At 49.4% G+C, this 27,025-nt stretch overlaps 1 protein-coding gene across 10 annotated transcripts in view; it reads left to right on the top strand.

Annotated features, from left to right (window-relative positions):
* ATXN2 (ataxin 2) overlaps positions 1 to 27,025 on the top strand; it is a 381,295-nt gene that overhangs the window by 216,021 nt on the left and 138,249 nt on the right. For all 10 annotated transcript variants that reach the window (XM_063964383.1, XM_063964388.1, XM_063964386.1 and 7 more), the window contains 2 exons: positions 8,051 to 8,227; positions 8,339 to 8,536. In XM_063964383.1, coding sequence (XP_063820453.1) covers positions 8,051 to 8,227; positions 8,339 to 8,536 — 375 coding nt within the window. The remainder of the gene's footprint in view (positions 1 to 8,050; positions 8,228 to 8,338; positions 8,537 to 27,025) is intronic.

Raw genomic sequence — 27,025 nt, 5'->3', positions numbered from 1 at the left:
TCCCCCAAGTGCTCTCCCCTAGCGTGAATGCTGTAAGAGCAGGAAGCGGGCAGGCTGTTTCAGCAGGGTGCCGCAGAAAGGGCAGGGCAGATTTTGCTCTTTCAAAAAAATAAAAATTGGACATGGCGCAACACCGTGCTAAAACGGCCTAGCGTGAACACTAATTAATTTAAAAAAAAATATATATATATTTATATTGGTGTGTCACAGTATTTACCTATTATGTGTATTCTACTGTGTACTCAGTCACATAATACTGGGTTTATGTGCTTGTGCTATGTACTGTGTATTCAGTCATATACTAACGGATTTATTTGCAGGTGTTCTGTCTGGCTTTATTGCAGTAAACCGCTCTTGCATTTGTGTACAATGTCTAACAAGAAGGACTGTAAGTCTGTTGACACTCCTGCATCATGCAGAGCATGCAGCAAAGATTTACCAGAGGGGGAAGCTGTGTATGATTGTCTGTGTACTATGTGTCATACATCTCAGTCTGCAGCTCCTGCAACCAGGAGCCACCCTGGGCTGTGTTCACAAACCTACTAGGTAATCTGGTGGAATTCCTTATGCCCCCTATGGGGCCACCAGTGCCACTACAGCCACAAATTGTCCCTATGGTTAATCCTCCTTGGGCGGAAAAATTGTTTTACCCAGTTGCACCAATTAAATCTACTCCAGGTCACTCCCGTGTCTCTGGTACATCTAAGCGGGCTGCTTCCTCCACACAATCCACTAATCTCTTAGATATTTAATCTGAAGAGGAGGGGGGGGGGGGGCGTACTGTCCTGTCAGACACTGAATCAGGTGTTTCTGACTAGGATTCTCTATTGCAAATTGATGTCCCTGCCCTTGTGGTTGCTATTAAGCAAATCCTCCAAAATCACTAATGAGGATCCCACTACTGTGGCTAAGAAAACTGATATGTTTAAAAGGCAGAAGTTGTTTAAAAATCGATTACCCCATTCTGACCATTTGGTGAACTTCAGGCAGGAACCCTGGTCTAATCCAGTGAAGAAATTCCCTCTGTCTAAACGGGCCTTGGCTCGCTATCCTCTCCCTCCAGAGTTATGTAACAAGTGGGAAAATTCACCGCTGGTGGATTCTCAAGTCACCCGCCTAGTGGTGTCATCCACTCTGCCTATCACCACTTTCACTTCACTGAAGAAACAAACAGATAAGCGGGTGGATGGATGCCTGAAGTCTGTTTACTCCCTAACGTGCTGTATATAGGCCCACTATTGCAGACTCTTGGGCTGCAAAAGGAATTGAAGAATGGGTTCAGGCATTAGAGGAAGAGCTGCCCGAGGATATATCTGACAATGCCAGACAATACCGGTTTCACATTACCACCGCTGTCTACTACATTCAGAAGGCATCCTCTGAGGCGGGTGTGTTGGCAGCCAAGACGTCGACTACGTCTGTCCTGGCTCGCCGTGTTCTGTGGTTGAGGTCATGGAAGGTGGACCTGTACTCCAAAAAGACCTTGGAGGTGCTCCCCTTTAAGGGGGACATTTTGTTTGGGGGAAGACCTTAATAAAATTGTGTCTGAGTTAGCAGCTGCTAAGACTGCTTTTCTCCCAAATACTAATCCTTCTGCACAGAAGGCAAAAGCTACCACTTTTAGTTCCTTTTCGCCTCAAGGGAAATCAAAAGGTCATGCATACCTGAGACAGTCTTGTGCTCCCAAAACCACAAAGCCCAAGGCTAAACAATCCTGTGTGGCCCGTCAGCCTGCTTCTAAACAAGACAAGCCTGCCACATGATGGGGCGGGCCTCCCCTGGGGGACCCCAGGTTGGGAGGCAGACTTCTGCAGTTCACCCAGGTCTGGTTAAAGACCACTTCAGATGCATGGCTGCGGGAAATTGTCTCTCACGGGTACGCAGTCTCATTCAAGAGACGTCCCCCTTGCCAGTTTTGCACCACTGTTTCCCCTCTGATCCGTTAAAGGTGCAAGCTCTGCAAAAGGTTGTGCGTTCCCTCCTGAATACAGGAGTGGTAGTGCTGGTACCTCGGTCCCACATAGGCAGATGTTACTACTCAACCCTGTTTATAGTTCCGAAATCCAATGGATCTTTTCGGCCTCTACTCCACTTCAAATCACTGAACAAGTTTGTGAGTGTTCAAGTTCCATATGGAAACACTGCGCTCAATTGTACTGGCTATGGAACCCAGTAACTATATGGTATCCTTGGATATACAGGATGCGTACCTTCATATACCTATTGCCATGTCGCATTAGCAGTATCTGCGGTTTGCTGTTGGCGACCTCCACTATCGGCTCCAGGCTCTGCCATTTGTACTGGCTACGACTCCTAGAATCTTCACCAAGGTCATGGCCGTAATAACGGCCCTTCTCCATTGCCAGGGAGTGAGGATCCTGCTGTATCTGGACAACTTGCTGATTCTGGCAAACTCCCACGATGTCCTCCTCAGTCATCTACAACCGACGGTAAGCTTCCTACACGCTCACGGGTGACTCATCAATTGGACGTAATCCTCGCTGGTCCCAGCTCAGAGCATGGTGCACCTGGGGGTACTCCTGGCCACACACAGTCATCAACTGTTTCTGTCTCTTAGAAAAAGTCTTGAAGCTCCAGGACAGGATAAGATGCTTTCTTGTCACCCCAGAGTGTCTATAAACTCGGCGATTTAATTACTTGGCCTAATGGTGTCTGCATTCGACATGGTAGAGTATGTTCAATTTCATTCTCTCCCCCTGCAGAGGTTAATACTTTCCAAGTGGGATGGCCTACCTCATCAGGCTCTGGAGGTGCGTCTATCGCTAACCTGGTGGCTGCAGGACCAGCAGTTGAAAAGGGGCCGTCCCTTCTGGATCCCTGACTTGGTCCTGCTGACAACGGACGCCAGTCTGAGGGGATGGGGTGCGGTGTTGGACCAACACTATTCTCAGGTTCGGTGGACCAAGGAGGAATCATTCCTCCCAATAAACATTCTGGCATTGTTCAATGCATGGACTCTCTCCATGCCTCTGGTACAGAACAGGCCTGTTCAAGTACGGTCAGACAATGCCACAACGGTGGCATACATAAACCATCAAGGCGGCACTCGAAGCCGCATGCCTTTGATGGAAGTGTCAAAAATCCTTCGTTGGGTGGAACACCATCTGCCAGCTATATCGGCAGTGTTCATTCCCTGCGCCCTGAACTGGGAAGCAGACTTCCTCAGTCATCAGGACGTGCACGCCGGAGAGTGGAGTCTTCATCCGGAAGTCTTTCAACTCCTAGTGGACAATTGGGGCCTACCAGATGTAGACCTGATGGCGTCTCGACACATTCGCAAGGTTCGGGTTTTTGGATCAAGGACCAGGTATCCTTAAGCAGCGTTCGTGGATGCACTGGCAATTCCATGGTACTTTCAGCTGCCCTACGTGTTCCCTCCAGTGTCACTCCTGCCCAGAGTCCTGCGGAAGTTCAAACAAGAAGGATGAATACTACTTCTTCTAGTCGCTCCAGCATGGCCCAGATGGCATTGTTTCTCAGACCTGCAGGGTCTATCGACAGAATATCCCCTGCTACTTCATCAGCGCCCAAACCTCCTCGTACAGGGCCCATGTCTTAATCCGTACCTGGCCAGACTGGCTTTGACGGCGTGGCTCTTGAAGCATTGCTCCTGAGGACCAAAGGATTCTCTCAGGCGGTCATCCAAACTATGTTGAAAGCCCGCAAACCGGCATCTGCCCGGATTTATTACAGGGTCTGGAATTCTTACTTCACCTGGTGTGCTGATAAGAATTATGTTGCATACAGATTCAGAACTTCCAGAATTCTGGCTTTTAAGCAACGCGGCTTGGATTTGGGTTTTTATCTGTCCTCTCTCAAGGTACATATATCTGCCTTGTCGGTTTGGTTTTAGAGAAAAATTGCGTCTACACCGAACGTTCATTCACTCAGGGTGTCTTAAGGATTCAGCTGCCCTATGTCCTTCCTGTGGCTCCATGGGATCTGTCTGTTGTCCTGAATGCCCTGCAAGAGTTTCAATTTGAACCTCTTGAGTCGGTGAACCTTAAATGGCTATTGCCTCTGCTAGAAGGGTGTCGGACTTGGACGCTTTGTCCACCCTGTCTGATATTTCATCGTGACCGGGCAGTTCTTAGTACTCGCCCAGTTTATTTACCTAAGGTGGTGTTATCCTTTCACCTTTAACAAAGAGATTTTGGTTCTGGCCTTTACTTCTGATTTGTCCTCCAAAGAGCGGTCCTTAGATTTGGTAAGGTCTCTCCGTATATATGTGGAGAGGACTGCCTCCAGCAGGAGGTCAGATTCCCTTTTTGTGTTTGGTTTCCACAAAGGCCTGTGAATAAGCAAACCTTGGCCTGATGGATTAGAATGGTGATTGCACAAGCTTATGCGAAGGCTTATGCGCAGGCTAGACTCCCAGCTCCTGCTGTTATTAAAGCCCATTCTACTCGGTCTGTTGGACCTTCTTTGGCGGTCCGCCATGGTGAACACGTTCATTAGATTCTATGGGGTATATGCAATTGCGGTCGAATTCCCGAAATTGTCGGAAAAACGGGACATTTTCGCCCCAAAAAAAAAATTTCGACAATGCAATTCAGTACTTTTCGGCAAAAAAAATGACTTTCAAAATTCGACTTTTTGAAATTCGACATTTGTCAAATTCGACATTTCTGCAATGGTACAAATGCGGCAATTCGACAAAAGTATATTCAATTGAAGATTGTAAATTCGTCATTTTCAATCCGCCACACTTTGCTGGCGCAATCTAATAAAAATTTCTAAAAGTTTTTTGTTGTGTGTTTTTTTATTGGTAATAGCATATCTATTTATATTAGAAGGGATTAGGTACTTGGTTTGTCTATTTTGGAGGCACAAGTATTTATATATTTTTTAAAATATATATATATTTTTTTTAAATGGAATGGTTAAAATCAGGAAAAAAAAATGCGTGGGGTTCCCTCTCCTAAGCATAACCAGCCTCGGGCTCTTCGAGCCGGTCCTGGTTCTAAAAATCCGGGTAAAAAACTGACATGGGATCCCCCGTATTTTTAAAACCAGCACCGGGCTCTGCGCCTGGTGCAAAAAATACGGGGGACAAAGCGTAGGGGTCCCCCGTATTTTTTACACCAGCATCGGGCTCCACTAGCTGGACAGATAATGCCACAGCCGGGGGTCACTTTTATACAGCGCCCTGCGGCCGTGGCATTAAATATCCAACTAGTCACCCCTGGCCGGGGTACCCTGGAGGAGTGGGGACCCCTTCAATCAAGGGTTACCCCCACCCCAGCCACCCAAGGGCCAGGGGTGAAGCCCGAGGCTGTCCCCTCCCCCCTCCCCCCTGATAGCCTTGAGTAAAATGATAGAATATTGGTTTTTCCAGAAGAACTACAAGTCCCAGCAAGCCTGCCCCGCAAGCTGGTACTTGGAGAACCACAAGTACCAGCATGCGGGTGGAAAAACGGGCCCGCTGGTACCTGTAGTTCTACTGGAAATAAAAATACCCAAATAAAAACAGGAGACACACCATGAAAGTAAAACTTTATTTCATACATGCCGACACATACATACTTACCTATGTTGACCCGCCGACTGCCACGTCTCCTGATCCGACGAGCCGAGGTACCTGTGAATAAAGTTATACTCACCTGATCCAGTGTCCTGTGATTTGTAATCCACGTACTTGGCAAAACGAAAAAAACGAATACCCGGACCACACGGACTGAAAGGGGTCCCATGTTTACACATGGGACCCCTTTCCCCGAATGCAGAGACCCCCCGTGACTGCTGTCACAGAAAGGTCCCTTCAGCCAATCAGGAAGCCCACTTCGTGGCACTCTCCTGATTGGCTGTATGCGCGTCTGTGCTGGCAGACAGCGCATCGCACAGCTCCCTCCATTAGTTTCAATGGTGGGAACTTTGCGGTCAGCGGTGGGGTTACCCGCGGTCAGCCGCTGACCGCGGGTGACCTCACCGCTGACCGCAAAGTTCCCACCATTGAATATAATGGTAAGGCTTTGCGATGCGCTGTCTGACAGCTCAGACGCGCATAGCCAATCAGCAGAGTGCCACGACGTTGCGCTCGCTGATTGGCTGAAGGGACCCTCTGTGACAGGAGTCACGTGGGGTCCCGGCATTCGTGGAAAGGGGTCCCATGTGTAGACATGGGACCCCTTTCAGTCCGTTTGGTCCGGGTTGCCGTTTTGTTGTTTTGCCAAGTACGAGGATTATTTAAAAAGATCCGGACACTGGATCAGGTGAGTATAATTTTATTCACAGGTACCACGGATTCTTCAGTGACGAGGGGGGCGTGGCAGTCGGCGGGTCAACATAGGTAAGTATGTATGTGTCTGCATGTATGAAATAAACTTTTACTTTCTCGGTGTGTCTCTCCTGTTTTTATTTGGGTATTTTTCCCCCCAGTAGAACTACAGGTACCAGCGGGCCCGTTTTTCCACCCGCATGCTGGTACTTGTGGTTCTCCAAGTACCAGCTTGCGGGGGAGGCTTGCTGGGACTTGTAGTTCTTTTGGAAAAACCAATATTCTTTCACTTTACTCAAGGCTATCAGCCCCCCATCCGCAGCCCTTGGATGGGGCCCTTGGATGGGGGGGGACAGTCTCGAGCTTCACCCCTGGCCCTTGGGTGGCTGGGGTGGGGGAACCCCTTGATTGAAGGGGTCCCCACTCCTCCAGGGTACCCCGGCCAGGGGTGACTAGTTGGATATTTAATGCCACGGTCGCAGGGCGCTGTATAAAAGTGACCCCCGGCTGTGGCATTGTCTGTCCGCAGAGCCCGGTGCTGGTTTTAAAAATACGGGGGATCCCCTGTCAGTTTTTCCCCCGGATTTTTAGAACAAGGACCGGCTCGAACAGCCCGAGGCTGGTTATGCTTAGGAGGGGGGACCCCACGCAATTTTTTTTCGCGGTTTTTCCCGTTTTTTTTTTATTTAAATTTTTACAAGTCTAATCAAAATCCGTCAAATCGGACGTTTTTCGACAGCGGGACTGTCGAATCCGTTTTTTATTGAATATGTTGAATTCCGGCACCCACCTGCCGGAATTCGACGGTCGAATTGTGTCGAATTAAAAACAGGCGAAAAATTGCCGCGATTCGCCGGCAATTGCATATACCCCTACGCCTTTGATACTTTCGCCTCCCAGGATGCTTCCTTTGAACACTGGGTTCTCGTACAAGCTAAGGCGCGTCCCCTCCCTTGAGGAACTGCTTTAGGACATCCCCGATGTTTCCCTGTGGAAAGCAATGTAACCTGCTGCAGAAAAGAAGAGCTATGGTAGTTAACATTGTTGACTCTTTCTGTGAGGTGCATTGGGTTCCACAGGGCGCCCACCCTGACGCACCTAGCTTCTACGAGTTTGTATGGCATTAGCCGCTGGTCCCTTCTCTTGTCGTGAGAATGTGGTTCTATGTGACTAACTACCTGCTCCTGCATTGGACTGGTTAACGAAACGGAGCTCACAGTGCCTGGAGGCGTGGTTATAGAGGAGGCCCCAATGCATCCTGGGACAGCGTAAAGCTTTAGTCTTTTGGTGCCTCTGGATCAAGATCCACTCTACGCACCGATGTTTCCCTGTGGAACCCAATGTACCTCGCAGAAAGAGTTAACAATGGTAAGTCTACCATAACTCTCTCCATTTCAGACACTTAGAAAGTTATTTAGTCAAATTTTTTTGTGTATGTCATATGTTAGGAGATCTTTATGTGAAGCATGTTATATACTTGGTTATACTTTTGCATTTATATAGGATACTTCTGAACACGTTTGACATGTAGTTATGTAACAGTCAAATTTTACTAACAGCTTTTGTTGTGGGTTGCATGGGTATGTTGCAAAATATGTTAGTGTGTTATTACAATGTGCTTGTTTTTAACATATATATGTAGTAATGCATTTTGGTTTGTCACATGCTTTTTCTGTAATAATAAAAAATAAAAGTTGTATGTATATTTTCACAGCAACTTTATTTCTGCCACATGTCAAAATCCATACCAAACTATTTTCATCCATGTTTAGCTTGCTATATGAGTAAATTTGGCATTTTGCCTGATTTTAGGACCTCCAAGGATGTCACCCAAAGCACAGCGGCATCCCCGTACTCATAGAGTTTCTAATGGTAGGAGCACGATATGTGGAGGTCTGGAGTTTGTTTCTCGCAATGAACCTGGGGAACCTGCTCCACCAACTCGAAATAACTCTTCAGGTGGCACTTGGTCATCTGTTGTGAGTGGGGGTAAGTCTGATACACTTGTTTGAATGTCACATCACAAAGGTCTATATGCTTTGTACATACAGTGCTGTGTTTAATATTATGGATGGCTTTGTGTTTGTTTGTTTTTTTTAGTACAAAGACTTTCCCCCAAGACCCACAGGCCCCGCTCTCCAAGACAGAATGCCATGGGAAGTGGAGCCCCAGGACAAGCTGTAAGCTCTCCTCAGTCTGGGTCTAATGCACCAGAGTCTGTTAGCATGCCTGTGCCCACTGGATCTCCAACACCTGCAACCCCAGCTTCCAATAGAGCAGTTACCCCCTCATGTGAAGGTATGTGCTTCTCCAGGATATGAATTTTGGGGGTTAACCAGATTCTGCACAAGAAAGTCTTTTTAAGGGACTATTAAAGCTAAATTCCACAGTTGACATTTCCTCATGAGCTATTGATGTAATTTACATTAACCTGGCAATCCACTGCACTTTTAGAAGGGTGTCGTACGGTATACCGGCGCTCGGGCTCCCGGCGCCCAGCATACCGGCGCCGGGAGCCCGACCGCCGGCATACTGACAGCGTGGCGAGCGCAAAGGAGCCCCTTGCGGGCTCGCTGCGCTCGCCACGCTGCAAGCACGGTGGCGCGCTACGCGCGGCACACTATTTTATTCTCCCTCCAGGGGGGTCGTGGACCCCCACGAGGGAGAATAGTTGTCTGTATGCCGGGTGTCGGGATTCCGGCGCCGGTATACTGTGCGCCGGGATCCCGACATTCGGCATACAGAAGACCACCCCTTTTAGAAAACTTTTAACTCCTTACTCCCCTATAGATGGCTAAATTACATTCTGTATCTTCAGGGCCATGAGCTGATCAGATATGTTCCAGGTAATAAAAGCTAATTTCAAATTTTTTTGTTCCCTTACCAATCTGAAAATTCACCATGCGTTACTACTGCACTCAGCTTGTTTTTTCAGGGATCATGTGGCCCCACAGGGGAGACAATGGGGTGTAGCTGGTGGATAGGAGCGGGCATGAAACAGATAAAGCTTTAGCAGATACTAGGATTTATTTATTATTAATATTAATTTATTACCAGCTATTTATATAGCGCACACATACCTAGGATGCTCTGGTCCTTCCAGGTTCCAGTCTCCCTCTATACCTCTGCTAGGAGCCAGGTTATACAACGCTATATCCTACCAGCCTCTGCGGGCTCCTACACTGGTCTCATGCAAGTCCTGTGCAGCGGGATTGTCCCTTCAGGACATTGTCCAGGATGTAGCAGTATTTGTTTAACAGATGCGCCTGAGATAATCATGTGTGTCTATGATATAGTCAGGTATGGATAATACAGATGCTATGGTTGTGTGAAATAACTTTTGTTTTTATTCAAAAATGGAATGCGATATAGACATACGGTATGTTGAAAAAAGAGGGGGGGTTGGGTAGTATTGGGAGTATAAAATATACAAAAATTAGTAAAAATTTGCCAAAATTATTTTTGTCCAGGATGGTTTGTGTATCTTTATTTTTTTATTTTTATTTTTTTATTCCACCTAATGCCGAAATTTGCTTACCAATAAACTTTCTGGAGCTTCAAGCGGTCAGACTGGCACAGTCCATTCTCCACGTTAGACCGGTCGAGGTCCAATCCGAAAACGCCACTGCGGTGGCCTACCTCAACCCTCAGGGAGGCACTCGCTGTCTGTTAGTAATGTAAGAAGTTTCTCACATTCTCTGATGGGCTGAACGCTGTCTCCAAACTATCTCGGCGATGTTCATCTCCTGGACACTCAACTGGGAATTGGACTTACTCAGCTGTTACAACGTGTACGTCGGCTAGTGGGCTGTTCACCCAGATGTCTTCCAACTTCTGGTGGATAAATGGGGCCTGCCGAACATGCGCCTCATGGCCTCACGGGCAACACAAAGTTCTCATGTACGAGTTCCGTACAAGAGATCCTGAAGCAGTCTTGTGGACGCCCTGGCAGTGAAGTGAACCTTCCTTGTGGGGTACCACTTCCCTCCAGTCTCCCTCCTTTCTCGGGTGTTTCACACATTCAAGCAAGAAGGAGGCCCAGGCACCATTAGTTCTCTGAACTCCAGTCTCTCCATAGATGCTCCTTTTTCACTTCCTCTATGTCCGGACCTGTTGTCTAGCCCGTCTGTCTTTGACTGTGTTATTCTTAAGTCATCCCTCCTAAGGTCCAAAGGTTTCTCTCGCTCTGTGGTTGAGACCATGTTCAAAGCCGGCCTCAGCCCGTGTCTATTAACATGTGTGGCATGCATACTTCCAGTGGTGCGCTGTATGATGCCGTTATCCTCTGGTTTTCTCTTACGTCCTAGAGGATGCTGGAGTCCACATTAGTACCATGGGGGTATAGACTGGTCCACCAGGAGCCATTGGCACTTAAAAGTTTGAGAGTGTGGGCTGGTTCCTCCCTCTATGCCCCTCCTAGCAGACTTAGTTTAGAAAATGTCACAGCTAGGGGTGCTCTCCAGAGCTTTTCTAGTAAAATATTATTTTTGATTTTTTTTTTTTACAGGGTGGATGCTGGCAACATCCTTCCTGCAGCGTGGGACTAAGGGGGGGAATAATGTCTGCCCTGCGGGGTCTGAACCACTTACTCTGCTGACAGGACACTGAGCTTCTGAGGGTATAGATCGTTCCTCGCCTCAGGGGATCGCTCACCCCAGCAGCATGCTGCCAACACCTTACAAAGCTGAAGATTGTGGCGAGTAAGACAACGACCCCCCCTGCCTGGAAATGGGGGGCTGGTGTGAAGATGGTGGTAGCAGGGTAGGAGCGCAGTATTAAATGCGCTCCGGGATGGCTCAGCGGTACATAGTGCGGCGTGGTGAGGGGCGCCCTGGGCCAGCGCTTACACCCTGCACTGGTCACAAAGCCTGTCGGGGTACCAGGATCTCAGCCAGCATCAATCCTCAGGCCAGTATAATCAGATGAAGAGTGGGAAGACAGCACCATATTGGGGGCGGAGCTTCTCCTCAGAGCAGACCCAGCAGTGTTCAGCGCCATTTTCCTGCCTGCACAGCGCCTCCCAGGAGAAAGCAGGTACCTCCACAGCAACGCCAGCTATCTCTCACGGTACCATGGGGGTTGTAGGAGGGGGGGGGGAGGCAGCAATACAACTGTGCATCCTATTAAGGTGCACAATCAGCGCTGGCAAGGGGTCTCCCTTTGGTTAGAAGCGCTGTGTGTGGGTTGGCTCCAATCTTTCTCTGTCTTGCCATTCTTGGGGGGGGGGGGGGGGGGGAACTCTGCCCTCCCCTGTGTGTGTGTGTGGAGTGTTTTGTGGTCTACTTTAGCTATGTCCAGGGACACTGTGTCATATGCTGCGAAGGATATGATCCCAGGGTGATCCCATTCCATGTAATCAGGATAGCACTGGTCTAGCACAGATTCCAGCAAGGGAACCTGAGTGGTTTCCCTCTATCAAATCTTGGATTTCTCAGATTTCAGATAGGGTTGCAAGTAATGAATCCGCAACCCATGTATTACAGTACTCAATGGCAGTATGGGCCGATTCTGGTACCTCAGGACGCTCCGCTGTATACCCCCACAAACTTTCGCTTATTTATGTCATGCAAGATGACACGGATACCGATTCTGATACCACAGACGGTAATGGGGATGTGTTGCGGGGGTCTGCCTCTCTTGCAAAGGGGGTGCAATTGATGATAGAGGCTATCAGGGATGTGTTGAATATTACGGATACCACACCTGAGAAGGTTGAGGAGGCTTTTTTCACTGAAAATAAGAAATTCTCGCTAACCTTCCCTGCGTCAAAGGAATTGAAGGCTATATTTGAGAAAGCATGGGAAAACGCTGAGTAAAAATTCCACATCCCTAAAAGGGTCCAGGTGGCATTTCCTTTCCCTGAGGAGTATAGAAAAAAATGGGAAAGCCCACCAATTGTTGACGCATCTTGTGTCCAGACTCTCAAAAAAGGTGGTTTTGCCTGTTCCGGGATTTACCGCCTTAAAGGAGCCAGCTGATCGAAAGATTGATAATACATTTAAATCAATGTACACGGCTTCGGGGGCCGTATTACGTCCCACTATTGCTAGTGCATGGATTGCAAAAGCTATAGTGAAATGGTCAGGCACCTTACTTGAGGATTTGGATACAATGGATAAGGGTGATGTTGAATTGTTTTTGCGTAACATTCACGATTCAGCAGGTTTTATGGTAGAATCCATGAAAGATCTGGGTTCCATGGCTGCGGGGATCTCTTCCATGTCTGTTTCAGCTCGTCGGGGACTGTGGCTGCGCCAGTGGCCGTCCGACGCGGAATACAGGAAAAGTGTGGAGTCCCTACCCTACACAGGTCAGGCTCTCTTTTGGGAAGCTTTGGACTGGTGGATATCCACGGTTGCGGCGGGTAAGTCTCCCGTTTCTTCCCTCAGCAGCACCTGCTCTGAAGAAATCCTTCTCTTCATCAGCATCGCAGTCCTTTTGATTTAACAAGCCTTGAAAGGCCAAGCTGTCCAATACCTTCTTTAGGGAAGGTTGAGCTAAATCCAAGAAATCTGCTGCGGCAGGTTCCCAGGAAACAGCCTGCTTCCAGTATGCCGAAGTCCTCCGCATGCCAGTGGGAGCGAGTATCAGACAGTTCAGTCACGTCTGGGTATTGTCCGGCCTGGATCCCTAGGTGGTAGATATTGTCCCCCAGGGATACAGGTTGGAATTTCAAAATCTCCCTCACCGATTTTTCAAATCTGGCTTGCCAGCTCTGCTGGCGGACAGGACTATCCTACAAGCAGCGGTTCAGAAGTTGGTGGAGGCAGAGGTCGTTGTGCCAGTGCCTCCTCATTCGCAAGCCATGGGTTACTATTCCAACCTTTTTGTGGTACTGAAACCGGATGGTTCGGTCAGGCCCATTCTGAACCTAAAATCACTGAATCCTTTTCTGAAGGAGTTCAAGTTCAAAATGGAGTCTCTCGGGGCGGTGATATCAGGTCTGGAAGAGGGGGAATTCCTGGTATCCCTGGTTATCAAGGATGCGTACCTCCACATTCTGATTTGGCTACCGCATCAGTCTTATCTTCGTTTTGCATTTCTGTACTGTCCTTTCCAGTTCCAGGCCCTGCCATTTGGCCTTTCTATAGCGCCACGGGTGTTCACCAAGGTGATGGCGGAGATGATGGTTCTACTCTGAAAATGGGGGTGAACATCATTCCGTATTTAGACCATCTACTGATAAAAGCATCATCCAAGGAGGAGCTGTTGCAGTCCATTGTACTCAAGACCCGCCTAGTCAGAGTCCACGGTTGGATTCTGAACCTTCCAAAATCTCATTTGGAACCAACCTGGAGGTTGTCTTTTCTGAGGATGATCCTCGACACGGAAGTGCAGAGGGTGTTTCTTCCGCAGAACAAGGCGTTGGTGATGCAAACAATTGTCCGGGATGTCCTGAAGCCAGCCCGGGTGTCTGTTCATCAATGCATTCGCCTCTTGGGGAAGACGGTGGCCTCTTACGAGGCTCTCCAGTACAGGAGGTTCCATGCTCGGGCCTTCCAACTGGATCTCCTGGACAAGTGGTCAGGATCTCATCTACATATACACCAGAGAATTAGTCTGTCGTCAAAGGCCAGGATTTCACTCCTCTTGTGGCTCCAATTACCTCACCTTATGGAAGGCCGCAGGTTCGAGATTCAGGACTGGGTCCTTCTTCTAACCACGGATGCGAGCCTCTGGGGCTGGGGCGCAGTCACTGAAGGGGAAACCTTCCAAGGAAGGTTTTCAAGTCTGGAAGCCGGCCTGCTTATCAATATCCTGGAACTAAGAACCGTCTACAGCGGTCTTCTTCAGGCGGCCCATCTTCTAAGAAATCGGGCCATTCAAGTGCAGTCGGACAATGTAATGACTGCTTACATAAACAGACAGGGCGGAACGAAAAGTAGAGCTGCGATGATAGAGGTGACGAGAATCCTCCTTTGGGCAGAAAAACACGCTTTGGTGCCCTCTTTAATCTTCATTCTGGGAGTGGACAACTGGGAAGCAGACTTCCTCAGCAGACACGATCTCCATCCGGGGAAGTGGGGTCTCCATCCGGAGGTGTTCAAGGAAATAACAGACCTTTGGGGGTTACCCCAAATAGACATGATGGCCTCTCGTCTCAAAAAGAAGCTTTGACGCTATTGTTCCAGGTCGAGGGACCCACAAGCAGTGGCAGTGGATGCCCTGGTGTCTCCGTGGGTGTTCCAGGCGGTGTACGTGTTTCCACGACTCCCACTCATTCCAAGAGTTCTAAAGCTCGTAAGGAGAACAAGAGTTCAAGCGATCCTCATTGCTCCAGACTGGCTAATGCGGGCTTGGTACGCGGACCTTCTGAATCTCTTGCAGGAAGAGCCGAGCCTCTTCCTCTTCAGGAGGACCTGCTGCAGCAGGGGCCGCTCGCCTGTCAATACTTACCGCGGCTACGTTTGACGGCATGGAGGTTGAACGCCTGATACTTGCTCGGAAGGGCATTCCGAAGAAGGTCATTCCTACCCTGATACAGTCTAGGAAAGGGGTAACGTCTAAACCAGTGGTCTCCAACCTTAATTGGGGTGTGAGCTACTTTCGGAAAATAAAACCTCTGAAGGCGCTACCCCCTCCCACCAATGCGCGTGCGTTCTTGCGAAAACGGGAGTGGCCTCATAAGTGGGTGTGGCCTCACAACTACAAGTACTGCCCCTCAGCAGTACCAGATATACAGATGCCCCTCAGCAGTGCCGGATACACAAATAATGCCCCTCAGCAGTGCCGGATACACAAATAATGCCCCTCAGCAGTGCCGGATACACAAATAATGCCCCTCAGCAGTGCCGGATACACAAATAATGCCTCCCAGTCAGTGCCAGATACAATGCCCCCCCCCCCCCCCCGTCAGTGCCAGATACAATGCATTGTGTGATACAGTGCCCCACACAGTGCTAACCCTTGCTGGCTTCTACTGCCGCCGGTGCTGCTCTTCCTGTATGAGGGACGGAAGGGGAGGAGAGTGCAGCGCGCGGCTCTCCTGTGAAGTCCGGAGAGCGGCTGCGGTGAGGTGACAGTCTCCGGCGGCGGGCATTTAAAATATAGTGTCGGTAAGTGAGCCAATCAAAATTCGCTGTCCAGCAGCCAATCAGGTGCCGCCACTGCCAGTCCACAAGCTCTGATTGGCTGACGGCCGGAACCATATTAAAAATGAAGAGAGGATGAGTGCCAGTGACTGCCTAAGCCCGTGCGCTCTGTGAGCTACTGAAAATACTACGGCGAGCTACCGGTAACTCGCGAGCTATGGGTTGGAGATCACTGGTCTAAACGTTACCATCGTATTTGGAAGAAATATGTCTCTTGGTGTGAGTCCAAGAAGTTTCCTGCGGTGGAGTTTCAACTGGGATGGTTTCTCCTCTTCCTACAAGCAGGTGTGGATATGGGCCTGAGGTTGAGCTATGTGAAGGTCCAGATTTCGGCCCTGTCCATTTTCTTCCAGAAACAATTGGCTTCCCTCCCTGAGGTTCAGACTTTTTGAAGGGAGTTCTGCACATCCAACCTACCTTTTGTACCGCCTACGGCGCCTTGGTACCTTAACATGGTGTTGCAGTTTCTCCAGTCAGACTGGTTTGAGCCTCTATAGGAGGTAGAGGTCAAATTTCTTACATGGAAGGCTGTCACGCTGTTGGCCTTAGCTTCTGCTAGATGTGTGTCAGAATTGGGAGCTTCGTCCTGTTAAAGCCCTTACTTGATATTCCACGGAGATAGAGCTGAGATCCGGACACGTCGGCAGTTTCTTCCAAAGGTTGTGTCGGCATTTCATATCAACCAACCTATTGTGGTACCATTGGCTACTGACTCCTCATTTTCGTCAAAGTCCTTGAATGTGGTGAGGGCTTTGAGAATGTGTGAAGAGGACTGCTCTTCACAGGAAATCGGACTCTGTTTGTCCTGTATGTTCCCAAGAAACTAGGGTGTCCTGCTTCAAATCAGACGATATCTCTCTGGATTAGGTTCACTATCCAGCATGCTTACTCTACGGCAGGCTTGCCGTGTCCAAAATCTGTTAAGGCCCACTCTACTCGTAAGGTGGGTTCTTCCTGGGCGGCTGCCCGGGGTGTTTCTGCGTTACAACTTTGCCAAGCGGCAACTTGGTCTGGGTCGAACACGTTTGCTAAGTTCTACAAGTTCGATACTTTGGCCTCTGATGATCTGAAGGTCAGTCAATCAGTGCTGCAGGAGCCTCCTCGCTCTCCCTCCCGCTCTGGGAGCTTTGGTACATCCCCATGGTACTAATGTGGACCCCAGCATCCTCTAGGACGTAAGAGAAAATAGGATTTTGGTTACCTACCGGGAAATCCTTTTCTCTGACGTCCTAGTGGATGCTGGGTACTCCGTAAGGACCATGGGGAATAGACGGGCTCCGCAGGAGACTGGGCACTCTTTAAAGAAAGATTAGGTACTACATCTGGTGTGCACTGGCTCCTCCCTCTATGCCCCTCCTCCAGACCTCAGTTAGAATCTGTGCCCGGCCAGAGCTGGATGCACTTAGTGGGCTCTGAGTTCACTAAAAAGAAAGTATTTGTTAGGTTTTTTTATTTTCAGTGAGATCTGCTGGCAACAGACTCACTGCTACGAGGGACTGAGGGGAGAGAAGCAAACCTACCTGCTTGCAGCTAGCTTGTGCTTCTGAGGCTACTGGACACCATTAGCTCCAGAGGGATCAAACACAGGGCCCGACCTCGATCGTCCGTTCCCGGAGCTGCGCCGCCGTCCCCCTTGCAGAGCCAGAAGACTGAAGATTTCGGAGAAAATCGACGGCTGAAGACTCCGGTCTTCAATAAGGTAGCGCACAGCACTGCAGCTGTGCGCCATTGCTCCCACAGCACACCACACGCTCCGGTCACTGGTGGGTGCAGGGCGCTGGGGGGGGGCGCCCTGGGCTGCAATTAGTATACCTTAAGTGGCAAAATGCACATAATACAGTTCTAAACTGTATATGTGCCTAATCCCCCGCCATAATTATTATTAAAAAAGCGGGAGAAGCCCACCGCTGAAGGGGCGGGGCTATCTTCCTCAGCACAGCCAGCGCCATTTTCTCTTCACTGCTCCGCTGGAAGGACGCTCCCCAGGCTCTCCCCTGCAGTATACAATACGGAAAGGGTAAAAAAGAGAGGGGGGGGCACATAAATTTAGGCGCAAATTGTGATATAAGCAGCTATTGTGGGAAAATTCACTTGTGTATAGTGTAAATCCCTCTGTTATATAGCGCTCTGGTGTGTGCTGGCATACTCTCTCTCTGTCTCCCCAAAGGACTTTGTGGGGTCCTGTCCTCAGTCAGAGCATTCCCTGTGTGTGTGTGCGGTGTGTCGGTACGGCTGTGTCGACATGTTTGATGAGGACGCTTACGTGGAGGCGGAGCAGGTGCCGATAAGTGTGATGTCGCCCCCTGCGGGGCCGACACCAGAGTGGATGGATATGTGGAAGGTATTAACCGACAGTGTCAACTCCTTGCATAAAAGGTTAGATGACGCAGCTTTGGGACAGCCGGCATCTCAGCCCGCGCCTGCCCAGGCATCTCAGAGGCCATCAGGGGCTCAAAAACGCCCGCTACCTCAGATGGCAGACACAGATGTCGACACGGAGTCTGACTCCAGTGTAGACGAGTATGAGACAAATGTACAATCCACAAGGGCCATCCGATGCATGATTACGGCAATGAAAAATGTGTTGCACATTTCTGACATTAACCCGGTTACCACAAAAAAGGGTATTATGTTTGGGGAGAAAAAGCAGCTAGTGACTTTTCCCCCATCTGATGAGTTAAATGAATTGTGTGAAGAAGCGTGGGGTTCCCCAGATAAGAAACTAGTGATTTCTAAGCGGTTACTAATGGCGTATCCTTTCCCGCCAACGGATAGGTTACGCTGGGAGACATCCCCTAGGGTGGACAAGGCGCTCACACGCTTATCAAAAAAGGTGGCACTGCCGTCTCAGGGTACGGCCGCCTTAAAGGAGCCTGCAGATAGAAAGCAGGAGGCTATCCTGAAGTCTGTGTATACACACTCAGGTACTATACTGAGACCTGCTATTGCTTCAGCATGGATGTGTAGTGCTGCAGCAGCATGGTCTGATTCCCTGTCTGATGACATTGATTCCCTTGACAGGGACACTATTTTGCTAACCATAGAGCATATTAAAGACGTAGTCTTATATATGAGGGATGCACAGAGGGACATTTGCCGGCTGGCATCCAGAATTAATGCAATGTCCATTTCTGCCAGGAGAGTATTATGGACTCGGCAGTGGACAGGTGATGCTGATTCTAAAAGGCACATGGAGGTTTTGCCTTATAAGGGTGAGGAACTGTTTGGGGACGGTCTCTCGGACCTCGTATCCACAGCAACAGCTGGGAAGTCGACTTTTTTACCTCAGGTTCCCTCACAGCCTAAGAAAGCACCGTATTATCAAGTACAGTCCTTTCGGCCTCAGAAAGGCAAGCGGGTCAGAGGCGCGTCCTTTCTGCCCAGAGGCAGGGGTAGAGGGAAAAAGCTGCACCAGACAGCCAGTTCCCAGGAACAAAAATCCTCCCCTGCTTCCACTAAGTCCACCGCATGACGCTGGGGCTCCACAGGTGGAGCCAGGTGCGGTGGGGGCCCGTCTCCGGAACTTCAGCGACCAGTGGGTTCGCTCACAGGTGGATCTCTGGGTTCTACAAGTGGTATCTCAGGGATACAAGCTGGAGTTCGAGACGTCTCCCCCTCGCCGTTACCTCAAATCAGCCTTGCCAGCTACTCCCAAGGACAGGGAGGTAGTACTGGCGGCAATTCACAAGATGTACCTCCAGCAGGTGATAATCAAAGTTCCCCTCCTTCAGCAGGGACGGGGTTACTATTCCACAATGTTTGTGGTACCGAAACCAGACGGTTCGGTGAGACCCATTCTAAATTTGAAATCCTTGAACACTTATATAAGGAAGTTCAAGTTCAAAATGGAATCGCTCAGGGCGGTTATTGCAAGCCTGGAAGAGGGGGATTATATGGTATCACTGGACATCAAGGATGCTTACCTACATGTCCCCATTTACCCACCTCACCAGGAGTACCTCCGATTTGTGGTACAGGACTGCCATTACCAATTCCAGACGTTGCCGTTTGGTCTGTCCACGGCACCGAGGGTATTTACCAAGGTAATGGCCAAAATGATGATACTCCTTCGAAAGAAGGGAGTTATAATTATCCCATACTTGGACGATCTCCTTATAAAGGCGAGGTCCATGGAGCAGTTGTTGGTCGGAGTAGCACTATCTCAGGAAGTGCTACAACAGCACGGCTGGATTCTGAATATCCCAAAGTCGCAGCTGGTTCCTACGACGCGTCTGCTGTTCTTGGGTATGATTCTGGACACAGAACAGAAGAAGGTGTTTCTCCCGGAGGAGAAGGCCAAGGAGTTGTCATCTCTGGTCAGAGACCTCCTGAAACCAAAACAGGTGTCTGTGCATCACTGCACGCGAGTCCTGGGAAAGATGGTAGCTTCTTACGAAGCAATTCCCTTCGGCAGGTTCCATGCAAGGATCTTTCAGTGGGATCTGTTAGACAAGTGGTCCGGATCGCATCTTCAGATGCATCGGCTGATCACCCTGTACCCGAGGGCCAGGGTGTCTCTGCTGTGGTGGCTGCAGAGTGCTCATCTTCTCGAGGGCCGCAGATTCGGCATACAGGACTGGGTCTTGGTGACCACAGATGCAAGCCTCCGAGGTTGGGGGGCAGTCACTCAGGGAAGAAACTTCCAAGGACAATGGTCGAGTCAGGAGACTTCCCTACACATAAATATTCTGGAACTAAGGGCCATTTACAATGCCCTAAGTCAAGCAAAACCCCTGCTTCAAAACCAGCCGGTGCTGATTCAGTCAGACAACATCACGGCGGTCGCCCATGTAAACCGACAGGGCGGCACAAGAAGCAGGATGGCAATGGCAGAAGCCACAAGGATTCTCCGATGGGCGGAGAATCACGTGATGGCACGGTCAGCAGTGTTCATTCCGGGAGTGGACAACTGGGAAGCAGTCTTCCTCAGCAGGCACGACCTCCACCCGGGAGAGTGGGGACTTCATCCAGAAGTCTTCCAGCTGATTGTAAATCGTTGGGAAAGGCCACAGGTGGACATGATGGCGTCCCGCCTCAACAAAAAGCTAAAAAGATATTGCGCCAGGTCAAGGGACCCTCAGGCGATAGCTGTGGACGCTCTAGTGACACCGTGGGTGTACCAATCGGTTTGTGTGTTCCCTCCTCTTCCTCTCATACCAAAGGTACTGAGGATAATAAGAAAGAGAGGAGTAAGAACTATACTCATCGTTCAGGATTGGCCAAGAAGAACTTGGTACCCGGAACTACAAGAAATGATCTCAGAGGACCCTTGGCCTCTGCTGCTCCGACAGGACCTGCTGCAGCAGGGGCCCTGTCTGTTCCAAGACTTACCGCGGCTGCGTTTGACGGCATGGCGGTTGAACGCCGGATCCTGATGGAAAAGGGTATTCCGGTTGAAGTCATTCCTACGCTGATAAAAGCAAGGAAGGATGTGACCGCAAAACATTATCACCGCATATGGCGAAAATATGTTGCTTGGTGTGAGGCTATGAAGGCCCCAACAGAGGAATTTCAGCTGGGTCGATTTCTGCACTTCCTACAGTCAGGAGTGACTATGGGTCTAAAATTGGGATCCATAAAAGTCCAGATTTCGGCCCTGTCTATTTTCTTTCAAAAAGAACTGGCTTCACTGCCTGAAGTTCAGACGTTTGTCAGGGGAGTGCTGCATATTCAGCCCCCTTTTGTGCCTCCAGTGGCACCTTGGGATCTCAACGTTGTGTTGGATTTCCTAAAATCACATTGGTTTGACCCACTTAAGACCGTGGGGCTAAAATATCTCAAGTGGAAAGTGGTCATGCTATTGGCCTTGGCTTCGGCTAGGCGTGTGTCAGAATTGGCGGCTTTGTCATGTAAAAGCCCCTATCTGATCTTCCATATGGACAGGGCAGAATTGAGAACTCGTCCCCAATTTCTCCCTTAGGTAGTATCAGCGTTTCATTTGAACCAACCTATTGTGGTGCCTGCGGCTACTCGGGACTTGGAGAATTCCAAGTTGCTGGACGTAGTCCGGGCCCTGAAAATCTATGTTTCCAGGACGGCTAGAGTCAGAAAAACTGACTCGCTGTTTATCCTGCATGCACCCAACAAGCTGGGTGCTCCTGCTTCTAAGCAGACTATTGCTCGCTGGATCTGTAGCACGATTCAGCAGGCTCATTCGGCGGCTGGACTGCCGCATCCTAAATCAGTAAAAGCCCATTCCACGAGGAAGGTGGGCTCTTCTTGGGCGGCTGCCCGAGGGGTCTCGGCTTTACAACTTTGCTGAGCTGCTACCTGGTCGGGATCAAACACGTTTGCAAAATTCTACAAGTTTGATACCCTGGCTGAGGAGGACCTTGAGTTTGCTCATTCGGTGCTGCAGAGTCATCCGCACTCTCCCGCCCGTTTGGGAGCTTTGGTATAATCCCCATGGTCCTTACGGAGTACCCAGCATCCACTAGGACGTCAGAGAAAATAAGAATTTTCTCACCGGTAATTCTATTTCTCGTAGTCCGTAGTGGATGCTGGGAGCCCGTCCCAAGTGCGGACTTCTGCAATACTTGTATATAGTTATTGCTTAACTATAGTGTTATTGTTCTGAGCCATCTGTTGAATGGGGCTCAGCTGTTATTCATACTGTTAACTGGGTATAGTTATCACAAGTTGTACGGTGTGATTGGTGTGGCTGGTATGAGTCTTACCCTGGATTCCAAATCCTTTCCTTGTAATGTCAGCTCTTCCGGGCACAGTTTCGATAACTGAGGTCTGGAGGAGGAGCATAGAGGGAGGAGCCAGTGCACACCAGATGTAGTACCTAATCTTTCTTTAAAGAGTGCCTAGTCTCCTGCGGAGCCCGTCTATTCCCCATGGTCCTTACGGAGTACCCAGCATCCACTACGGACTACGAGAAATAGAATTACCGGTGAGTAAATTCTTATTTTCTCGTAGTCTGTAGAGGATGCTGGGCGCCTGCCCAGTGCTTCGTTTTCCTGCAGTCGTTATCTGGTTCAGTACAACTTTTAGTTATGTACTGCATTGTTACTTGGTAAGTAATGTTTCAGCAGTTGCAGAGTTTTTCAAGCTAGTTAGCTTGATGTGCCTTGTATGTGTGAGCTGGTATGAATCTCGCCACTATCTGTGTTAACTCCTTCTCTCGAAGATGTCAGTCTCCTCGGTCACAGTTTCTAGACTGAGTCTGGTAGGAGGGGCATAGAGGGAGGAGCCAGCCCACACTCTCACTCTTAAAGTGCCAATGGCTCCTGGTGGACCCGTCTATACCCCATGGTACTAATGTGGATCCCAGCATCCTCTACAGACTATGAGAAAAGGATTTACCGGTAGGTAAAATCCTATTTTTTAGTTTCCCGAATCCTTGGCTTTCTTCAAGCCGGATTGGACCTTGTACTCCGCCTGGCCTCTGAACGTACATGTCTCTGCTCTGTCAGTCTGGTTTCAACGCAGAATTGGTTCACTGCTGGATGTTCGCACATTTCTTTAGGGTTCCTTCATATTCAACCGCACTTTGTCCCTCCAAATGCTCAGTCTGAATTGTTAGTGGTTCTCCAGGCACGTCGGGAACCTTTCTTTGAACCCCTGGAATCAGTAGACCTCAAATGGTTAATGGCAAATACCTTTTATTTTTATATTTTTTATATCTTGCTATTGCATATACCCGTTTGGTGTAATAATTGGGGTGCACTCTCCTGTCGCTCTTTTCTGATCTTTCATTGGGACAAGGCTGATCTCACACTGCCTGGCTACCTTTCCAAGGTGGTGTACCGTTTCCACCTTAACAAAGAAATAGTGGTACCGGCCTTCCAATCCCCAGACCTCTCGGCGTGGGCCTGGTCCGTGCCCTTCATCCACGCCCCTTCGTCCACGCTGCGGGCACGACTGCGCGCCACGCTATTTATTCTCTCTCCAGCGGTGTCGTGGACACCCAAGAGAGAATAGTTGTCGATATCCCGGCGCCGGGATCACGACAGCCGGGATATCGAATGCTTCCCTTTAAAACACACTGGTTTATGTCCCCCCCCAAAAAGCTTGGCTGAATTTAATGAATATCAGTCTCTGTATCCTAGGTTCATAGGCGTGCGCAGAGACTGACTGGCGGGTGCCGCTCCGGACTCCCCCTCCACGGCATTATAGTGTTCTCTCACCTCCCCTGTCCTGGATATAGACTGCTCACCTGGGCGGCCCATAGACTGCTAACCTGGGCGGCCCAGGTAAGCAGTCTATATCCAGGACATGGGAGGTGAGAGAACACTATAATGCCTTGGAGGGGGGGGGGGGAAGTCCGGAGCGGCACCCGCCAGTCAGTCTCTGCGCATGCCTGTTCCTAGGTTGAGAATGCCATGGACTTGAATTTAAAAATTAATGAAGAGGTTTTTGTTTTGTTTTTTACATTTTATTCTAAATGAGTGTCGTCTCTTTCACATGTGGGTGAATGGTCAGCGTTCACACTTGGCTGAAAGTTATGGCAGCACCATCCTCAGCAAGATCCCTTACTAATCTGTAACTCCTATGCAGCTTGCTACACTTCCAAGGGGTGCCAAGCAGGGATCTACCCTCCTTCTGCAGGATACTGACATTGATATTTTGACAAGGATACCAGTACACTGCATAGTATTGAGGATTTAGTGTCGGCTGTGTCAAGAATTCTATAGTCCATTGCAAGAGTATACGATGCATGAACCAGACCTGATCACAGGACGCAACCCTTATGGATTTTTTTTTTTTTATATATAGTGGATTCTCCTACCATAGTACGGTTTTCTAAGACGACCAATATTCTGGTTCCCGAATGCTGCAACCCTAAGGGATGGTACAGACCTGAAAATCAAATGAAACCCCCAAGTTTAAATGAATTGTTTGTATCCTCACAAATACCTTTTTCTTTGGCTTCACTTAAAGCATTTGATAGGTTCTTGGAGCCAATACCGTAAGGGAGAACTTGTAGTAATGTAGGCTCAGATCAGTTTCTCTAATTTTGTCTGGGCTCATCCACATTGCATTTGCATTACTTCAGAACATGGCAGCTGATGAGCTCATTGTGTCTCGGAAATGCACCTAATCAGTCGTGGCATTGGGTTCACTACGGCTGGCCGGCGGTCGTGCTCCCGGCGACCAGCATCCCGGCGCCGGGAGCCCGACCGCCGGCTTACCGACAGCTTGGCGAGCGCAAATGAGCCCCTTGCGGGCTCGCTGCGCTCGCCACGCTACGGGCACGGTGGCGCGCTACGCGCGCCACACTATTTTATTCTCCCTCTATGGGGGTCGTGGACCCCCACGAGGGAAAATAATTGTCGGTATTCCGGCTGTCGGGCTCCCGGCGCCGGTATACTGAGCGCCGGGAGCCCGACCGCCGGCAAACAGAAGACCACCCGTGGCATGCCATGGCTTTGGTCTTGGTAGGAGTCTAAAAAGGGTCCCTTTCTTTTTCATCCACTAGGGGTCACTGGAGTACTCTTGGGGATATGGACGGTGTTAGCAAGGACTGGGCACTGAATATTCAAATTTCAGTAACTCTCCTCCCCTCCATACTCCCAGAATACCTCAGTGTTTTTTCGGTGCTCACATGGACAGGAAGCACAAGTGTGGACCTCCAGAGGGGGACATACATTTTTTACTTTTAAATATTTCTCTGACGTCCTAGTGGATGCTGGATACTCCGTAAGGACCATGGGGAATAGACGGGCTCCGCAGGAGACTGGGCACTCTTAAAAGAAAGATTAGGTACTACATCTGGTGTGCACCGGCTCCTCCCTCTATGCCCCTCCTCCAGACCTCAGTTAGAATCTGTGCCCGGCCAGAGCTGGATGCACCTAGTGGGCTCTCCTGAGCTTACTAGAAAAGAAAGTATTTGTTAGGTTTTTTATTTTCAGTGAGATCTGCTGGCAACAGACTCACTGCTATGAGGGACTGAGGGGAGAGAAGCAAACCTACCTGCTTGCAGCTAGCTTGTGCTTCTAAGGCTACTGGACACCATTAGCTCCAGAGGGATCGAACACAGGGCCCGACCTCGATCGTCCGTTCCCGGAGCCGCGCCGCCGTCCCCCTTGCAGAGCCAGAAGACGGAAGAAGTCTTCAAGCTGATTGTAAATCGTTGGGAAAGGCCACAGGTGGACATGATGGCGTCCCGCCTCAACAAAAAGCTAAAAAGATATTGCGCCAGGTCAAGGGACCCTCGGGCGATAGCTGTGGACGCTCTAGTGACACCGTGGGTATACCAGTCGGTTTATGTGTTCCCTCCTCTTCCTCTCATACCAAAGGTACTGAGGATAATAAGAAAGAGAGGAGTAAGAACTATACTCATCGTTCCGGATTGGCCAAGAAGAACTTGGAACCCGGAACTACAAGAAATGATCTCAGAGGACCCTTGGCCTCTGCCGCTCCGACAGGACCTGCTGCAGCAGGGGCCCTGTCTGTTCCAAGACTTACCGCGGCTGCGTTTGACGGCATGGCGGTTGAACGCCGGATCCTAATGGAAAAGGGAATTCCGGATGAAGTCATCCCTACGCTGATTAAAGCTAGGAAAGATGTGACAGCAAAACATTATCACCGCATATGGCGAAAATATGTTGCTTGGTGTGAGGCCAGGAAGGCCCCAACAGAGGAATTTCAGCTGGGTCGATTTCTGCACTTACTACAGTCAGGAGTAACTATGGGCCTAAAATTGGGATCCATTAAAGTCCTTATTTCGGCCCTGTCTATTTTCTTTCAAAAAGAACTGGCGTCACTGCCTGAAGTTCAGACGTTTGTTAAGGGAGTGCTGCGTATTCAGCCCCCTTTTGTGCCTCCAGTGGCACCTTGGGATCTCAACGTTGTGTTGGATTTCCTAAAATCACATTGGTTTGAGCCACTTCAGACCGTGGAGTTGAAGTATCTCACGTGGAAGGTAGTCATGCTGTTGGCCTTGGCCTCAGCTAGGCGTGTGTCAGAATTGGCGGCTTTGTCCTGTAAAAGCCCATATCTGATTTTCCATATGGACAGGGCAGAATTGAGGACTCGTCCCCAATTTCTCCCTAAGGTGGTATCAGCGTTTCATTTGAACCAACCTATTGTGGGGGGGGATGCCGGCGCCTCTGATCACTCAGACAGCGGACAGTGCACACTGCTGCCGCGGTCTGTCCCTGTAAAACAGCCCTCTAGTAACTAGTGGGCTCATGTTGGGCGGTCAGGAGTTTCCCTGTCCCTATTACTTGTAGCGCAGCTGCAGGGGGGGGGGGGGGGGGGAGAGATTATGCCACAGCAGCAGCAATACACAGCCTATGCTAAAGAAGGGGCTGCATTGTGTTATATATGCATTCGTGTAGCATTTGTTATACCATAGACAATGTTATACCATAGAAAATGTATATAAAATACTGTATGTATGTATATATGGTCATGTAACGAAATATGCTTTATGTTGTTTGACTATAAGCACATGGCTGGAGGCCATTTTAATCATACTTTCGGTTTCTTTTCCAGAACGTTCCTGTCCTACAACACTGCTCCACCGGATGGCGCAGGGGTGTTGGTAGGAATTTTTGGATCAGGTTTCTTATGGTCTGGCCACGTGCACTGCACTTTGACCATATACACATTTTCGCAATTTTACTGAGGTGGAATTGGTTTCTTTGTCTATTTATTTGTCTGGTTACATAATAAGTCAGTCACCAGCAAAGACTGAAAAGTTGTTTCACTGCAATGTCTGTACCAGTGGGTTCCCGGTGAG

Source organism: Pseudophryne corroboree, chromosome 1 (genome assembly GCF_028390025.1).
Source record: "Pseudophryne corroboree isolate aPseCor3 chromosome 1, aPseCor3.hap2, whole genome shotgun sequence".
Taxonomy (NCBI): Eukaryota; Metazoa; Chordata; class Amphibia; order Anura; family Myobatrachidae; genus Pseudophryne; species Pseudophryne corroboree.
The sequence above is the reverse complement of the archived record's forward strand: the minus strand, read 5'-3'. Positions and strand labels throughout refer to the sequence as shown.